At 39.9% G+C, this 17,324-nt stretch overlaps 2 protein-coding genes across 2 annotated transcripts in view; both read left to right on the top strand.

Moving 5' to 3' along the window:
- Positions 1-16,924, top strand: part of LOC105891049 (complement C3-like) — a 25,243-nt gene extending 8,319 nt beyond the window's left edge. Inside the window, exons 11-28 of the mRNA XM_031562546.2 lie at positions 487-639; positions 4,039-4,242; positions 4,465-4,656; positions 5,187-5,342; positions 6,137-6,266; positions 6,513-6,575; positions 7,388-7,508; positions 7,763-7,851; positions 9,777-9,916; positions 10,214-10,429; positions 10,733-10,793; positions 13,863-13,949; positions 14,902-15,023; positions 15,241-15,300; positions 15,762-15,852; positions 15,979-16,027; positions 16,415-16,505; positions 16,676-16,924. Of these exons, the coding sequence (XP_031418406.1) occupies positions 487-639; positions 4,039-4,242; positions 4,465-4,656; positions 5,187-5,342; positions 6,137-6,266; positions 6,513-6,575; positions 7,388-7,508; positions 7,763-7,851; positions 9,777-9,916; positions 10,214-10,429; positions 10,733-10,793; positions 13,863-13,949; positions 14,902-15,023; positions 15,241-15,300; positions 15,762-15,852; positions 15,979-16,027; positions 16,415-16,505; positions 16,676-16,909 (2,259 nt within the window). The 3' untranslated portion in view covers positions 16,910-16,924. The remainder of the gene's footprint in view (positions 1-486; positions 640-4,038; positions 4,243-4,464; positions 4,657-5,186; positions 5,343-6,136; positions 6,267-6,512; positions 6,576-7,387; positions 7,509-7,762; positions 7,852-9,776; positions 9,917-10,213; positions 10,430-10,732; positions 10,794-13,862; positions 13,950-14,901; positions 15,024-15,240; positions 15,301-15,761; positions 15,853-15,978; positions 16,028-16,414; positions 16,506-16,675) is intronic.
- Positions 1-17,324, top strand: part of LOC105891048 (complement C3-like) — an 81,583-nt gene that overhangs the window by 60,690 nt on the left and 3,569 nt on the right. The gene's annotated exons all lie outside the window — the stretch shown is intronic.

Here is a 17,324-nt window from a genome sequence, read left to right as displayed (position 1 = left end):
TTCTCACCGGTGCCTTTAAAGCTCCAAGAGTTTTTGTCCTAGAGACATACAAAGAACACCCACAGAAAAATGTAACCCTTTACTTTTAAAATATATACAGTTCGAAACTAAAATATAAATAGTCACTTTGTAAAGAGAATAGAACCAATCCCTTGCACATTTCAGTTTCTGAGTGAGGTTTCAGCTCCTAAAGACCCACCCATTAACAAATGACAGCTATTCATATGATAAGGGGAAGGTAATTCAGTGATCACTATTGGGTCATGATTTGGCAAGAAAACCTGTAGGGGGTAGAGGACCACAAAAACATTCCAGGGCCATTACATAATGGCCATTTTCTTTGACCGAGGTGTCCCAGGTTGTTTACACCTAACTCATCAATATGCATTGAGTAGGGACACTAGTTTTGGACAAGAACAGGTCACTCTGAAATTATAAATACGTAGTCTGATTTATTTAAATCTGCATATGCTTGTGCCCATACAGGTCTTGGTGACCAATCCAGACGGCTCCCCTGCAGAAAAGGTTGATGTGGAGGTGACGGCTCTTGGTCAATCCGCGTTGGGGCGCACTCTCTCCAACGGCATGGCAAAAGTCACCATCAACACACTGGGTGGATCCTCCAAACTGGCATTCACTGTAAGTCTTAATTTACTTTACATATTTTTAGGTATTTTATACTCTTCATCCTCAACATTTTCAAAAGTGCCCCTTCGTGATTTTCCTTTGATATGTGTGGTGAAAGGAGATAAGCCAAAAAGTATGATCTCTGTCAGGACCCATTACCTCTAGTGAACATCTCCTAACTCTGTCATCAGCTGTAGTCAGCTGTGATGGATGGGAAAACCTCAAGTTGAAGAGGGAGAGAGGTCTTAGTTGAAAAACTGTTTGACCAACACAAATCCTCAACGCAAAATCGAATTTGTTCAGTGTGTTCCATGACGGTTTGTACAGGGAGTAATAAGTCGCTGTCTAGAACACTTAATTATGCTGTACAACTTTTGCAGACATATAATTTAAATGCCCCTTTGGGAAGGGAGCTTACCTTGTTCAAAATATGTTATCCTGTTTGGCATTGAAATTAATATATAATATTAATAATATTAATACAGTTTTTCTCAATTGCTAACACACATTTTTCAAAAGCATACCTCATTTTCTCAAAACTCTAAACACAAATCCCAAAACCACACACACAAATCCCCATCCACATCCGTCAGGCTCCCACCATAGCCCTCAAAACTCACCTCTTCAAACTCGTCTTCACCTGCTAACCCCTGCTCCCTACCCTCCACTACATGACTCATTTCGCACAGCTTTTTTACTAAACTGTTCTGTTTGTTTGTTTTGTTTGATCCTCTGTCTTTTGTATTTTTGCTGTTTGTCTCTGCACATGTAAAACATCTTTGAGTATTTAGAAAATCGCTATATAAAAATGAATTATTATTATTATTATTACAAAATGCAAAACCCTACATATCTCAAAATGCTACTTTGCCTTCAAAACAATGTTATGTCTCCTCAAAATTGTATTTTGTGTTCAAATGACACACACAGACCATCATATGAGTAGACATTTCTAAGCAATCATTGAACACTGATGTGTTTACAGTTTTTCTCGATTGCTTTGGCACATTTTTCCATTCACTGTTTACTTTTTCAAAACAGCTCACACTGATAGAATCTAAATGAGCACGCCAAAGTTGAGAAAGGGACCGGAGGACGTAGTCAGGTTTCTGGAGTTTATTTCTGTGTGGAGACCCCCTCTCAGCTGGTGCTCAGAGAAAGGCCTACCTTACTGTAGACTATGTTGGTGTTTATGCAATTCAGTCAGGTAGAATACAATAGGGGAGGGGATGACCACACCCTATAAGTGAGAGGAAGGGGGAGACAGTGGGGTGAGGGGTTCACCCATGGGGGGAGGGGGCGTGATAGCATGGTACATAGCAGGATGGAGGCTATCTGGGGGGGAGGGGTTCACATGCCATTTGTTCAGGTCTCAGTGAGACAGACATAGTACACATCCAATAATTAGTTACAGATACAAAATGAGGCTACACTTTGTTAATGTCGTACAACAGCAGAATAACAATATTTCCGGTTCCATCAGTCCCCCATATGAGCATTTCTATGCTCACACAAGAACCACCATGCAACAACCAATCAGAGCAGAAAACATCAATATGTGTTACAGATACAAATTATACAAAATAACAGTAGAATAGCTATTTTGCAGTTCCATCAACTCACAGCCCTTAACAGAAAATTGAAATGAAGAAAACACTATATGGTGTTTGCATAATGACATCACCTTCTCAAAACTTATCACACAATATTTTGTACACAGTAGAACACATGTAAATCAATGGTGTTGACAGGTCCTTGTTTAGAATATCTTTAGAATATCCCCTTATTATAGTATTTAGCAATACAAAAACAGAACTACAATATTTTCCTGTATACAAATTTTCAGATTTCAAATACTTTTTCAAATCTGACAGTATATTCCCTAAGTAAGAGTGCTCAGTACAAAACCCAAATTGTAGTATGTTGTTAGTGGTAAATAGTCAATACTCTGAGGGTTTTGCACAAAAGTTGAAGTGATGGTTTCAGAGGTTGCTATTGATAGCTGTAGTTTGAATTCTGTTATCCATTGTTAAATAAATGAGAAAACATACATTTTCAATTGAGCACAAATTGTAGGTTTTGATGGAAATGTTTGGTTTTGATGGGTGTGTGATACGTTTTGAGAAGATGGTGTCATTCTGCAAGCATCAAATAGTGTTTTGGTTATTTCATCTTCTGTTAAGGGCTGTGTGTGAGCTGTTTTGAAAAAGTAAACAGTGATTGGAAAAATGTGCCAAAGCAATCGAGAAAAACTGTAATTGGGCTTCTGACAGCCAGATATAATGACATTATCCCATATGGACAAACACATCCTTATCTCAGATCTCAGTCCATTGTTATCTCAATCCATTGTTTGGCGCGAAAAAGGAAATCCTGTCAGATGCGCTAGTCTTTGACCGGCACCTGTTATGCTGCAGGTAAGCTCCGCGATTTAAAACTATTCTCCATGTCCATTAGCGATACGAATCACAGGCTCACAGCACGGCGCTGTGCCGTTTCACCCGCGATTGCATTTCACTTGAACCTATACCGTCCACTAAGCACTTACTTTATATAACCTGCTGCACCCATATTTACATTAAACAAACCCTGCAGCGGTTCACTCCTCAAAGTCTTTCAGTGCGCTATTTAAAGTGACGGCGCAGATGGCGCAATGTGGGCATGCAATCTGTTCTTGCATCTGGGTCATTCCACGCCAAACGTGACAATTTAAGGAAAATTCCCCACTCGACCAGCTCAGATTTGGCTGAAAAAATATTAGCTCTCTACTCCCAATAGTTTTGTCACAAAATTATGTTTTAGGGGTGAGGGGGTGCCTGTACTTAAGACGCTTTTTAGCAGCGTTTTCTGTACAGCCATTTTCAAATTGCTATCACTAGAAAAGTGTTTAAGCTAGCTCCTTCAAACTTTCTAGGCTTAACATCTGGTACCATAAATTGAATACTATGGATTTCCAAGGGTGTGGCTTGGGTGATCATAGTATTCGGGGTGCTTGAATTTGCTCGGAAATTTTACTCTGCGCTCTGTTGCCTGGCCTGTGGAAAGCTCAATGTTAAAGCTAGAGACTTGATATTATACACAAACGCAGTTTAAGCTCTCTGTCATAAACTTACCTTTTGCTACCATTTGAATGTCTTCCCATGAGAAAAACTATTGGGAGTAGAGAGCAAATATTTTGGACTATACCTATTAAGAAGTGTATTTTTTTTTAGCCAAATCTGAGACGGCCGAGTGGGAGCGTTTGTCCCGTTTGGCGTGGAATGACCTATCTGTCTGTAGCACAGTTCTTACGGCTCTCACAGGGTCAGGTTTAGTTGCTGTACAGCTCTGTCCTCGATCATCACATATTCTCATGTATGGTTTTATCCCAAAATTCACCAAGCTGATTACGTGTTTATTTGTAATTTATAGGTGAAGACCAAGTCCCCTGGTCTCACTGATGCTCGTCAGGCTAGACAGTCCATGACAGCGTTGCCTTATAAAACCAAGGGAGGCTCCAATAACTATCTACACATTGGTGTGGATGCAACAGAGCTGGCCATCGGAGATCAGATCAAGGTCAACCTGAACCTGGGAGGAAGCCCTGGAGAACAGAATCAAGACTTCACTTACCTAGTAGGTGTTTTCATCTTCAGCGCTGCACACACATGCACAGACACACACACACACCAACAAATTATCAGAAACAGACACAAACTTTGGATCTGATGTGTGCATGTGTTCTAACAGACCCTGTGTTTGTGCGTGCATGAGTGCGTGTGTCTGTTTGTGTGTGTGTATGTGTGTGTGCGTGTGCGCGCACCTGTGTGTGTGTCTGTTAAATTCTTTCTCCAACAGATCCTGAACAAAGGGCAAGTTATGCGTGCTGAGAGGATAAAGAGACAGGGCCAGACTCTAGTGTCTTTGTCCTTACCGGTAACCAAGGACATGGTTCCCTCCTTCCGTATCGTGGCCTACTACCATGTGGGCTCTGCTGAGGTGGTGTCTGACTCAGTCTGGGTGGACGTGAAGGACACCTGCATGGGGACGGTAAAGATCTTTTCCGTGCAGTTTTGTGTATTCCCACATGTACATTTATTCTTTTGGCAATTTTATTCAAAGAGATTAGCCGCACAAAATAAGATATCCATTTCCATCAGTATCCTTGTTCCCTGGGTAATATTGGTGTCGTTAGCACCTTGCTCTACCAGTTTAGCCACAGGAACCACAGGAACCACCTGTACAAACACAACTGCGGGTCCTACTATTACGAACTTGCTCCCCCAGCCAGTGCTAAGGACTTACTACTAGTACTGCAACAACAACTACTACTACAATGACTATACTACTACTGCTACTACTGCTACAATAGCTACTACTACAATGACTATACTACTGTTGCTACTACTACTACTGCTACTACTACTACTTTTACTTGCAGACACTTTTATCCAAAGCTATAGATATGTATTACTATCAGTATGCCTGTTACATGGGTATTCAACCCATGATCTTGGTGTTTAGCCACAGGAACACGTTTCACATCCTGAAACCCTCCCCCTCTCTTCTTCTCTCTCTAGCTGAAAGTGGAACCCTCTCGCCCTACTGCAGTCTACTCCCCCCGCGAGTACTTCAGTCTGAAGATCACTGGAGACCCCGGGGCTAGAGTGGGTCTGGTGGCTGTGGATAAAGGAGTCTACGTCCTCAACAACAAGCACAGACTCACCCAGAGCAAGGTGATGATATTGTGTCCTCATAGTGCACAGATGATCAGTATCAGTGTATGATCATAGGCCAGAGTGGGCCTGATGGCTGTGAATAAAGGAGTCTACGTCCTCAATAACAAGCACAGACTCTCCCAGAGCAAGGTGATGATATTGTGTCCTCATAGTGCACAGATGATCAGTATCAGTGTATGATCATAGGCCAGAGTGGGCCTGATGGCTGTGAATAAAGGAGTCTACGTCCTCAATAACAAGCACAGACTCTCCCAGAGCAAGGTGATGATAGAGACCCTGGGGCCTAGAGTGGGTCTGGTGGCCGAAGAGAAATATGTGTGACTCCTCAATAACATACTAGGGTGCTTTCTTTTAGGATTCCCACCTTGATCCCAGATACACTCACATTACAAAGTTCAATCCCTGTATATCATCATTGTTGACAACAGCCACGAAAGCAATATTGATATGACATCATATTATTCTTTAAATTATAAGCCAAATCTTGTGGTTTAATAAAGGGCTACATTCCATATATCGTCAACTGGGAATTAACAAGGTCTATCTGACATATTTTTGCATATTATAATATTTATAAAATGTATAAAAAATAATATAAAATAAAGTCATATGAAAATAGGTTTCACAGAATGGTAGTTATTGGATTATGGATTTTCAATCGTGTTTTTTTTTTAATTCTCAGTTTTATGCTGATTTAAAAAATGTTTTCTTCTCTTGTTTTGTGAGTCATCCCTCTGGCACGAATTATCTTGATTTTGTAAGTTTACTTGTTTGTGTGCATCCCAACACAGATCTGGGATATTGTTGAGAAGTCTGACACAGGTTGCACAGCAGGCAGCGGTAAGAACAGTATGGGGGTGTTTCATGATGCTGGTCTCATCTTCAAATCAAGCACTGCTGGAGAAACAGAATCACGTCAAGGTAGACACCACCAACACTCATGCACCAGGAACCTCTATGAAGCTTTTCTTAAGTTTAGCTTCCAGCAGACAAGCATAATGTCCTATATACGATATGCGATGCACGGTCAACAATAACAATAACAATAATAATAATAATAATAATCATTATAATCATAATAAAAATAATAATAATAATACATAGTTAATGGGTGTCATTCAGGTCTTGCTCAGTCTGTTAGGGTTGTTTTGTGTCTCCTCTCCCCAGAACCCACATGCCCAAAGCCACCCCAGAGGAGACGTAGAGCCATCACCATTCAGGACCTACACAGCTCTCTGAGTAAGTTCAGTAAGTTCCTCCACAGCCACCAGTGGGATTTCCATCCCAATACCATGCCACCTGTTGTTTTGAGCTGTGTCTGTTAATTATGTTCTAACATGTATTTCAGTCAATATTTATCCGTAAAAAATGTAACATGCTTCATGGAATTTTGACCAAGTAACACACACAAACAAGTTGAGGAGATAGCCATGTGCATGTGACAGACAAGACAAGACAAGTTCATGTTTAATTCAGTTTTCATAAATGTAATTGTATAAAACATGTTAAATATGCGGACTCTGGTTTTGATGAGGACTAGGCTATTTCTTTCATATTAGTAGGCTAGCTTAGTAAGGTATAAACAGCTTATGTAGGCAATCAATAATAGTATATCAATATAAATAATAGTAGGCCTACAAAACATTTCAAATTTGGAAATGAATATAAGTGTATAATGATGTTATCTTGAACTGCTGTTACCCTCAAGCAGTTTTCATAAATGATTAATATATTCTTAAGTCGTTAAAAGTGTTTTGAAATGATCTCCATCACATACACATATACAAACACACACACACACACACACACACACACACACACTATATCAAACAAGTACACACATATATACAGTACGTGTGCCCAGACAAAACTTTGGAGCAGCACAAACACGAGACAAAAACATCTTGATCATATGTATTCATGTGTATTCATGTGTATTCATGTGAAACCGTTCCATTTCTAGGTTAAGGCCTTCATACATCATTATAGTTGCTATATTAATGAATAAAACTGAAAACTGAACTTGTTCCTTTTCTACACAGGTAGTGAGGATGATGATTACTACACAGACTGGGACAACATTGTTTCCCGTTCCCAGTTCCCAGAGAGTTGGCTTTGGGATGATGGGGATCTTCCCCAGTGCCCCCCAAATGACAAACACTGGTGAGAGAGGCATTGAGAACTAACTGACTAACTGACAAAATAACTATGGTTATTTTTATGAAGGAGAAATACATCTGTTTAGTTCATCTACCATTTATTAATTTCTCTGTCTTCATTCCTTTCTGATATTACTGAACTAATACATTTATTACAAAAATGTAATAATTTTAGTTGAGAATAATAATAATTCAAAAGTCCTTTGAACAATGACATAAATGTACAATATATACGACTGTCATCTCTGCCAATTCCAGCACTACCACCTCCATTACAAAGAAGAGCTTCCTGAAAGACTCCATCACCAGTTGGCAGGTTACAGCCATCAGCATTTCAAAAACTCATGGTAAATCAGTAAGCTCACTCTCTCACAGACATGGGCGGACTGGCCATCGGGGATACCGGGGGAATCCCTGGTGGGCCGACGGGGTTGGGATGGTCCAAAATACCAGCCCACTCCGCTCAACAAACGGCCCATCCCTCTAACATCGCCGGGACCTACGTTAATGTATGCTACACAGAACACATATTATTGACTCTAATTCCAATGATTAGCAAATATCACTGACTGAATTTTATACTACTCTTTGCGATCTGTATTCACACTCATGGTGCTTCTTGGTGTCTTCTTTACTCATCTAATGTCTTCCGTAAGTCTAACTTTGTTTTAGGTGTTATTAAATGTCAATCACTCTAGCCTACTCAACACTTGCATCACTCGCTCTCAGACACCCCTACACACACACACACACACACACACAATCACACACCCAGCATGCAACACTACTGATACCACTGATGTTTACACCCCATCGTATGTTCTGTACTGTTCATTTCTATAATATAGTGGGCGGCTTGTCCATACGGGCGATTGGGGCGACGCACTGCCTACGGGAAAAGGAGTTTTTTTTTCTGTCGGATTCTACCACTAGACCGTCTGATCTGCCTCTGCATGTCATTGTCGAATCAGCCAACAGTCACTCAGGCAACAGACAGGCAAACGTGGCGCTTGAAATGACCCCGCCTCCTTTTTGGGCAAAATGGAAATCGCCCCAGATCTCTCTCATTGACTCTCTTGTTTAATCCATTTTTAACATTCAGTGCAACAACTCAATTCGTTCTTTGAAAGTCGGCGTACTAATGAAGATACATTGACAACAAAACATTTAGGACTTCCTAGACCAAATGTATCCATTCAACAGGTTTCTACAAGGGGGGGGGGGGGGGGGGGGGGGGGGGGGAGAATCCTACATCCAAGAATTGGAACGTAAGAAAATCGGCTAGCAGGCTGTGAAGTGGCTAACGCGGTCTGTATTCCTATATACCACTGTCACTTGTCATAGGTTTTACAGTGTGAATGTTCGCTTCTTGCACTAACACTGAGTTATTTTCTATGTGATGACTTATTTAGCTTTTGTAAGCCACTACTTTCAAGATCAGTCAATAAATATTGTTGGTTTTGACTTATATGTTGCCCCCTTCTTTATGTTGTTATTGGACATCATGTGTCCTGTTAAGCTATGTTACATCATACAACTTTTGAGACATGTGGATAATGAAAAAGTGGGATATTTTAATGTGGAGCCACATCATGTTTGCTTATGAAGGCTCCTGGATGCAACTTTCTTTCATAGCTTTCCACCTGTAACTAGCTACTCTAGCTATGTAGGTAGAGGGGAAATATTTCTGTTGTGTGTATTGTATTACTGTATGAGTTAATCAGCTAACAACAAATTGATACAATTGTCTTGCTTAATGTAACTACTGAATGGGTCGCCTTAATCATTATCAAAAATATGCCCCCCCTAAGAATTTTTTCCAGGAGCCGACACTGATTCCTACTAATTCTACCCTCTGATTCCAGTTTCTTTATTGTGTGGTCTTTCTCTGCTGACATTCATTCCTTAAGGCTCTGTAGTTATACATATAACCATCTGATACTAGCCCAGAGTTAAGCATATTCATCTAGCAAACTATACCTACCTTGGAGTGTTACAATAGCCAGTATCATTTTATTCCATGTGTCCATCCAGTCAAATTGGTGGATCAAAATGTTATTAAACAAAACATATATTATGTAATTTCTTTGTAATCATTTTTTCTTTCTCAGAACTTACAGAACTGTTGTTAGAAAGCACAGATCTTCATGTTAGAGCTCAACACTCACACAGATAGTGCCACCTATCTGTATGCTGGTGCTATTGCGCTCAAGCCACTCCATTTTATCTCATTGTCTTGCCTTTCTTTGTGCATCCACCTCTGTTTCCTCAGGGATCTGTGTGGCGGAGCCCTACGAAATGATTGTAATGAAAGATTTCTTCATCGATCTGAAGCTGCCTTACTCTGTAGTGCGAAATGAGCAGATTGAAATCAAAGCCATCCTCTACAACTACAATGACTACGAAATCAAGGTAACATTTTTTGTTGAATCTTTAGAGAGCGAAATCAGAATTACTTTTCAATGTGTTAGCCCTCTTCGTTTGCAACACACTACAGTTATACAGTGTTTTGCCAGCCATTAAAATTATGGAGGAAATTTCAAATCAATTTGTATTGCTACACACAAAAAAACAGCTGTTTATGAAGTATGGTTAACAATTATTGATTGTGAATTGTATGGGTTTGCCTATGAATGTTAATGAAAAAAAACAATCACTTTACTGTAATAGGGACAAACACCAAAGAGACACTCTCTCTCCATCTTCCAGGTGCGTGTGGAGCTTTTGGAGACCAAAGACGTGTGCAGCGTGGCCACCGAGAAGGGCAAGTACCGGACCACCATCAAAATAGATGCCATGACGTCACAAGCAGTTCCCTTTGTCGTGATCCCCATGCAGCTGGGCAAACACACCATTGAGGTGAAGGCATCTGTGTACGACAAGCCACACCTCCACGATGGTGTCAATAAGGACCTGCTGGTGGTGGTGAGTTTATCTCCAGAAAAAAACAAACAAACAAACAAACAAATCAGTAGAAGGATGACTGGATGGATGGATGAAGGGATAGATAGATAGATAGATAGATAGATAGATAGATAGATAGTTGGATAGATGGGTGAATGGATGGATAGATGGATATATTATGAACCTGCTGAGAATGGTAAGTTTAAAATAAGAAACGAATAAGTAGATTGATGGTTGAATCAATGGATGAGTGGGATGATGGATTGATGGATGGATGGATATAGAGGTTAAAGGTGGATGGATGTAATTTCTTTTTTATCACAGTCTGAAGGTGTATGGACGCAGGTTCCCATGAAGAAAGTCGTCCTGAACCCAGCAGAGCATGGTGAATGTGATATGAAGTTCTTGACACGAAACTTGAATCATCATCAGTTGGATAATTGACAGTTATTCTATATTAAGTATTATTATTATTATCATTATTATTAATGGTAGTAGTTGTTGTAGTAGTATGTATAATGTATAAAGTGCATGATACTTTAGTAATACTTTAATATTAATATTATTATATTTAAAACACCTAGTACCTTCTGTTTTTTATTCCTAATACTGAGAATCATTCATTATTTTTCTCTTGCTCTGTATATACAGTGCCCTCCACAATTATTGGCACCCCTAGTGAATATGAGCAAAACAGGCTATAAAAAAATATGTCTTTGCTGTTTATCCTCTTGGTCTTTCACTCAAAATATTCAAAAAAGTCTTCCCTTTTCATTGAAGTAAAATTATTGAAAGAAAAAAAAACTGTTGAGATTAAATAAATATTTGTCCGCAAAACATGTGTGCCACAATTATTGGCACCCCTAGAAAAATCTTATAATTAAAATCTAACTGAAGTATATTTCCAGTCATGTTTTACATTTTTAAGTTCACCTGTTTGATAAGGAACTCTTAAGAGGTCAACCAGGACTCCTGTTCCACTGGCGTACAAATATGAGGTGATACAGGCCAAATTCCATTAGTCATTCATCACTATGGGAAAGACCCAAGAACACAGTGACAATGTGCGACGAAAAGTTGTTGAGCTGCACAAATCAAGAAATGGACACAAGAAAATCTCTTAACAGTTGAAAATACCCATTTTCTACTATCATGGAAATAATTAAGAAGTTTAAGCGACAAGAGATGTTAAGAATCAGCCTGGAAGAGGACGTGTCTGTACATTGACCCCACGCACCGTGAGGAGGATGGTTCGACTGGCAAAAGAATATCCAAGGATCACAGCTGGAGAATTGTAGAGGTTAGTTGAGTCTTGGGGTCAGAAAGTCTCCAAAACTACCATAAGACACCCCCTACATCACCACAAGTTGTTTTGGAGGGTTGCCAGAAAAAAAGCCTCTACTGTCAATCAACAACAAACTAAAGCGCCTACAGTTTTCCAAATGTAAGTCAGACTTTCAATGGGACCGAGTTATATGGTCAGATGTGACCAAAATGAAGCTTTTTGGCAACAAACATCAAAGGTGGGTTTGGCGTAGACAGAAAGATAGCCATACAGAAAAGCACCTCATACCCAATGTGAAGTCTGGTGGCAAATCTTTGATGTTGTGGGGCTGTTTTTCTTCCAGGCCCTGGACATATTGTTAAGATACATGGTATCATGGACTCCATCAAATACCAGCAGATATTAAATGAAAACCTAACAGCCCTCTCCAGTAAGCTTAAAATGGGCCGTGGTTGGACCTTCCAGCAGGACAATGATCCGAAGCACACCTCAAAATCAACAAAAATGGTTCACCGACCGCAGAATAAAGGTTTTGCCATGGCCATCACAGTCCCCCGACCTAAACCCCATAGAAAATCTGTGGGATGAGCTGAAGCCTAGTCTACAAACGTTGACCTCAGAATCTGAAGGATCTGGAGTGATACTGCATGTAGGAATGGTCTCAGATCCCGTTCCATGTGTTCACCAACCTCATCACGCATTATAGGAGAAGACTCAGAGCTGTTATCTTGGCAAAGGGAGGCTGCACAAAACATTAAATTAAGGGGTGCCAATAATTGTGGCACACATGTTTTGGGGAAATATATTTATTTATTGTCAACAATTTTTTTTCCTTTCAATAATTTTACTTCAATGAAAAGGTAAGATTTTTGTGAATATTTTGAGTGAAAGACCAAGAGGATAAACAGAAAAGACATCTTTCTTCATAGCGTGTTTTGCTCATATTCATTAGGGGTGCCAATAATTGTGGAGGGCACTGTATCTCTATATGTCTCTCACTCCATATATATATATATTGAAAGACTTGAAAATTGTGTTGGCCTCACTGGTCTAGTCCTAAACTGGTTTAGGACCTATCTAACTGGCCAGGGAAACTTTGTCGCCCTTGGAGACCAAAGCTCAAAAAACATTTGTATGACCTGTGGGGTCCCTCAAGGATCCATTGTAGGGCCCTTACTTTTCAGTCTATACATGTATGCCTTGGTACTGTCATTAGGAGGCACAACATCAATTATCATAGCTATGCAGATGACACCCAGCTCTATATTTCTGTAACACCTAACAACTACAGCTCAATTGCATTGCTGATATAAATGTATGGATGTCACAAAACTTTCTCCAGCTCAACCAAGATAAAACAGAGGTGTTAGTCGTTGTTGAAAAAGCCAAAAGAGAGAAACTATCTGCACATTTAAAAACACTAGCACTTAACACCAAGCACCAGGCCAGAAACCTAGGTGTCATATTTGACTCAGATCTCAATTTTGAAACCCATATTAAAAATATGATTAAAATATCCTTTTATCACTTAAGAAACATTGCTAAGGTGCAACCGTTTCTGACTGATGCATGCTTTTATCACGAGCAGGCTAGACTACTGTAATTCGCTTTTGTCTGTTCTACCAAACAAAGCCATTAGTCTATTACAAACAGTAAAGAATGCAGCAGCATGAGTCCTCACTAAAACGAGAGGGGGGGGCCCACATCACACCACTCTTGAAATCACTGCACTGGTTACCTGTTCGAATCGAATCGATTGAATCGAATTGATTTGAAGATGCTCTTACTAATCTATAAATCACTCCATAGCATAGTCATGCACCTGAATATATATCAGACATGCTTTCAAGGTACACACCCAGTAGATCCCTGAGGTCATCTGGCACTGAACTCCTAACAGTCTCAAAAGCCAGGACAAAGAGACATGGAGTAGCAGCTTTAAGTTTCTATGCCCCCAGCCTTTGACATACTCTGCCAGAATACCTAAGAATGGCTGAAACGGTGAAAACCTTTAAACGTACACTTCAGACATACCTCTTTAATCTCGCCTATCACTCGCTGTAATATTTATCTGTTTATTTATCTCTGGAAAAAAATCTGTATATCTCTATATGTCTTTCACTCTTTATATCTCTATATGTCTCTCACTTTCTTACCTCTGTAAACAAGGTGGGCAACAAATTGAGGAAATTCTGAGCCAAATCCCAAAGAAGCAGATGCCCGGCACACCAGCCAGTACTTACTTCACGGCCTCAGGTTGGTCCCAAACCTAACCTCAATGAAAAAATCCTTTGTAGTCACACTTCTACAGCACAAGTCTCAATTTGCTTCAGACACTATACATTCTTTCAGTGTTCCTCTTGCTCCTGTAGCTCGACACGATAGTAACAACACCACAGTCATAGTTGTAACTTCCAGGAAACAGACTGGAAAAAAATATATACTCTACATTTACTATAAGAAAAAAGAGCCTGCCCTATAAATTAATAACCCTAGAAATAGAAACAGTAGATTGGGCATTTCTATTTAAGATGATTCTTAACGATGTTCCATGTACCCAGAATAGGAAGTAAATTAACCAATGGGGGTCGATTAGAGTGCCAATGACACACGGATTGTTGATAAAGTAAGGTCTCACATTTACATATCTCCCAGAACATTGCCTACATCTATTCTACTCCTTTTAAATTTTATGTGAATGACTATAAATGTTTTGAGCACTTTGTCTGCTTATATCTCTGAAAATACCCTGATGTGTTTGATTAAAGCTATTGTGAATGGAAAGTTGGGCTGTGATACTAGGAACTGTTTGCCAGTCTAATGGGATCCATCATCAATAAGTGAGGACTTTTGCAGTTTTGCAGTGCTGGTTTGAAAGCACATTATTTTCTCATACTGTACATCTCTATTCACCCTCTGTCTGAAATGCTCTGTTAAACCTCCTGTGTCTTTAAGTCCCACCTCTCTATGAGCCTAGTGTGCTCTGATTGGTCAGCTAAGCAGGGCATAACGGTACGGATACATGCCAGTGATGCGAAACACTTCCATCGCTTTGAGTGGGCGTGGTGTAGCGTGTGAAAATAGCATAACAGACTGGACTAGAGAGCTAGTTAGCAGGCTAGCCAGCTAGTAGGCTATCTAGTCACTTGTCTTTATATCCGTAAGGATTATGTTGTGAGATTGCATCATCTTGCACCTAAATGAATAGCGCAGGACAAGCAGCAGGACCAGAACCTGGACATTGCCATTTACATCATGGTCTCCGAGCGCACCAGGCCTATTAGGTGGACTTTCACCAAAAGCAATGCCTTCATAACCCGATCAGACAAGGTGTGAGCACTGTTTTTTTTTTTTTTTTTTTTTTTGCTGAAAATTTAAAATGCAATGGATGTATTTTCATTTGCAAATGCCAACACTCGTATTTCTTGTTTTGTTGTTGTGAAACATAATGTTATATAAAAGGATTTCATGTTTTCATATGTCATGTTTTATGTTCAATATATAATATATTATAATATAATATAATATAATATTTGCTGACTTGCAGATGGACATAAATCAAAACCTGACTGTGACTGCCACTGGGACTGGGGTGGCAACTCTGTCGGTAAGGCTCACTTACGTAGACATAGATTAAAGACATACATCTGAGCTAAAGACAAGGCAGAAGGGTTTTATTACTTTTATTACTTTTATACCTTTTATCATGATTTTAGTAATCCAAGAAGCCTATCGGAACATCAGGTTCTGATACGATGTTGATCATTATTTTACTCCATGTATTGCTCTTGCTGCTTGCTTTTATTGATTTTATGTAAAGCACTTTGAACTGCAACTCTTGTACGAAATGTGCTATGTAAATAAAGTCTTACTTACTTACTTACTTACTTACTTACTTACTTACTTACATGTCATCATTTTAGTTGACAAAACTACAATTTAACTAAACGGACCTCATGTCAAAAATGGAAATGCACTGTAAGGCCAAATTTTCACATAAAACAAATCTGAATATAGTTGTTGAGTGTTTTGAAATGGGGTGTTATCTTTTTTTTTATCTCTGTCCAGTTATTTACTCAGTACTATGCCATGCCCAGTGACATAACCACAGAATGCAAGATGTTTGATTTAGAGGTGAAGCTGGAGAAGCAAGACAAAGGTACGATTAGTGGCTGGAGGAGCAGAATGCCAGTTTATAACCAATCAGATTCCTCTTATTCATTCCAAAGTGATGTAACAGAATGCCAGTTCATAACCAATCAGATTATTCTTTTTCATTCCGCAGTAACATACATGGAGTCCACTGAAACGTACCTGCTCACCATTGATGTCTTGTAAGTTCATAATATCTGTCTGAGACATTTGGGTTTTGCTGTTGCTGAGCGACATATTTGTAGAGCAGATACACAAATCGTGCACATTTGCAAACGCACATGTACATGCACAGCCACAACCTCTCACACATCCACATCTCTGCATGCACGCTCACTCACAAATCTCTGATTCTATGAAAGATCCTATGTCTGCTTAAACAGTTGACATGTACACAATAGCCAAAATGACACAATAGTCTGCTAACTTGAACCTCAACTTCAACTTCAACTTCAACTTCAACTTCAACTTCAACTGTGAATTTCAGTATAGATATACATTATCATCAGTATGTGTGGAACGCATGATATGGCAATCTGGACTTGAAATGTGTTCATCATTATCCTCAGGTACCTCTCAAAAGAACGTGATGCTACCATGTCCATCCTGGACATTGGACTGCTGACTGGCTTCAGTGTGGATGAAACTGACCTCAAGGGAGTGAGTGGCCTAACAATATAGTGTAGTTGCTGTTGGTGTTGTTGTTGTTGTTGTTTAATCAAAGGTTAGACAGAGCAGGGATGGGGCGACATAGAATCATTTAGTCATTTTTAGATGAGTTAAAGAGGTTGAAAAAAAGTTCTAATCTTTGGCTTCTCTCTTGCTTGTAGTTGTCCACAGGTGCAGACAGGTACATCCAGAAATTTGAGATGGACAGGATGCTGTCAGACAGAGGCTCCCTCATTATCTACCTGGATCAGGTGAATCAGCAAGACTGCCTGCCTGCCCGCCTGCCCGCCTGCCCGCCTGCCTGCCTGCCTGCCTGCCTGCCTGCCTGCCTGCCTGCCTCTCTGTTTCTGTTTCTAAAAGGTGTAATCTGCAATTATAATTCCATACACTACTAGGCTGCGTAGAGGTATCAGCACAAAAACAAACTCGGGTGTTTGTACACAGCCCTGGCTCTGTAAATTGTCTTTTGAGCTCAAATATCAACAATCTTTCGTGGACCTAAGACCGGATTCATTAGAAACCTTATGTAGAAGCTGTTGTTTTCCTCTGTCATCTTCTCCTTGCCTTTTACCTCTTCTTTTTCTCCTTCATTTCCCCAACCTCCATTACATTTTCTCATTCTGGATCTACAAACAATGCCATTCTCTCCATCATATTCCCTTTTGTGTTTACCTCTCTTCATTACTTTGTTTCTCTCTCTCTCTCTCTCTCTCTCTCTCTCTCTCTCTCTCTCTCTTACTACCTCTGCTCCATCCCTGCCACTCTCTCTGTCTCTCTCTCTCTCTCTCTCTCTCTCTTTCAGGTATCTCA

The sequence above is a fragment of the Clupea harengus genome, chromosome 24 (genome assembly GCF_900700415.2).
Source record: "Clupea harengus chromosome 24, Ch_v2.0.2, whole genome shotgun sequence".
In the NCBI taxonomy this organism is placed as follows: domain Eukaryota; kingdom Metazoa; phylum Chordata; class Actinopteri; order Clupeiformes; family Clupeidae; genus Clupea; species Clupea harengus.
The sequence above is the reverse complement of the archived record's forward strand: the minus strand, read 5'-3'. Positions and strand labels throughout refer to the sequence as shown.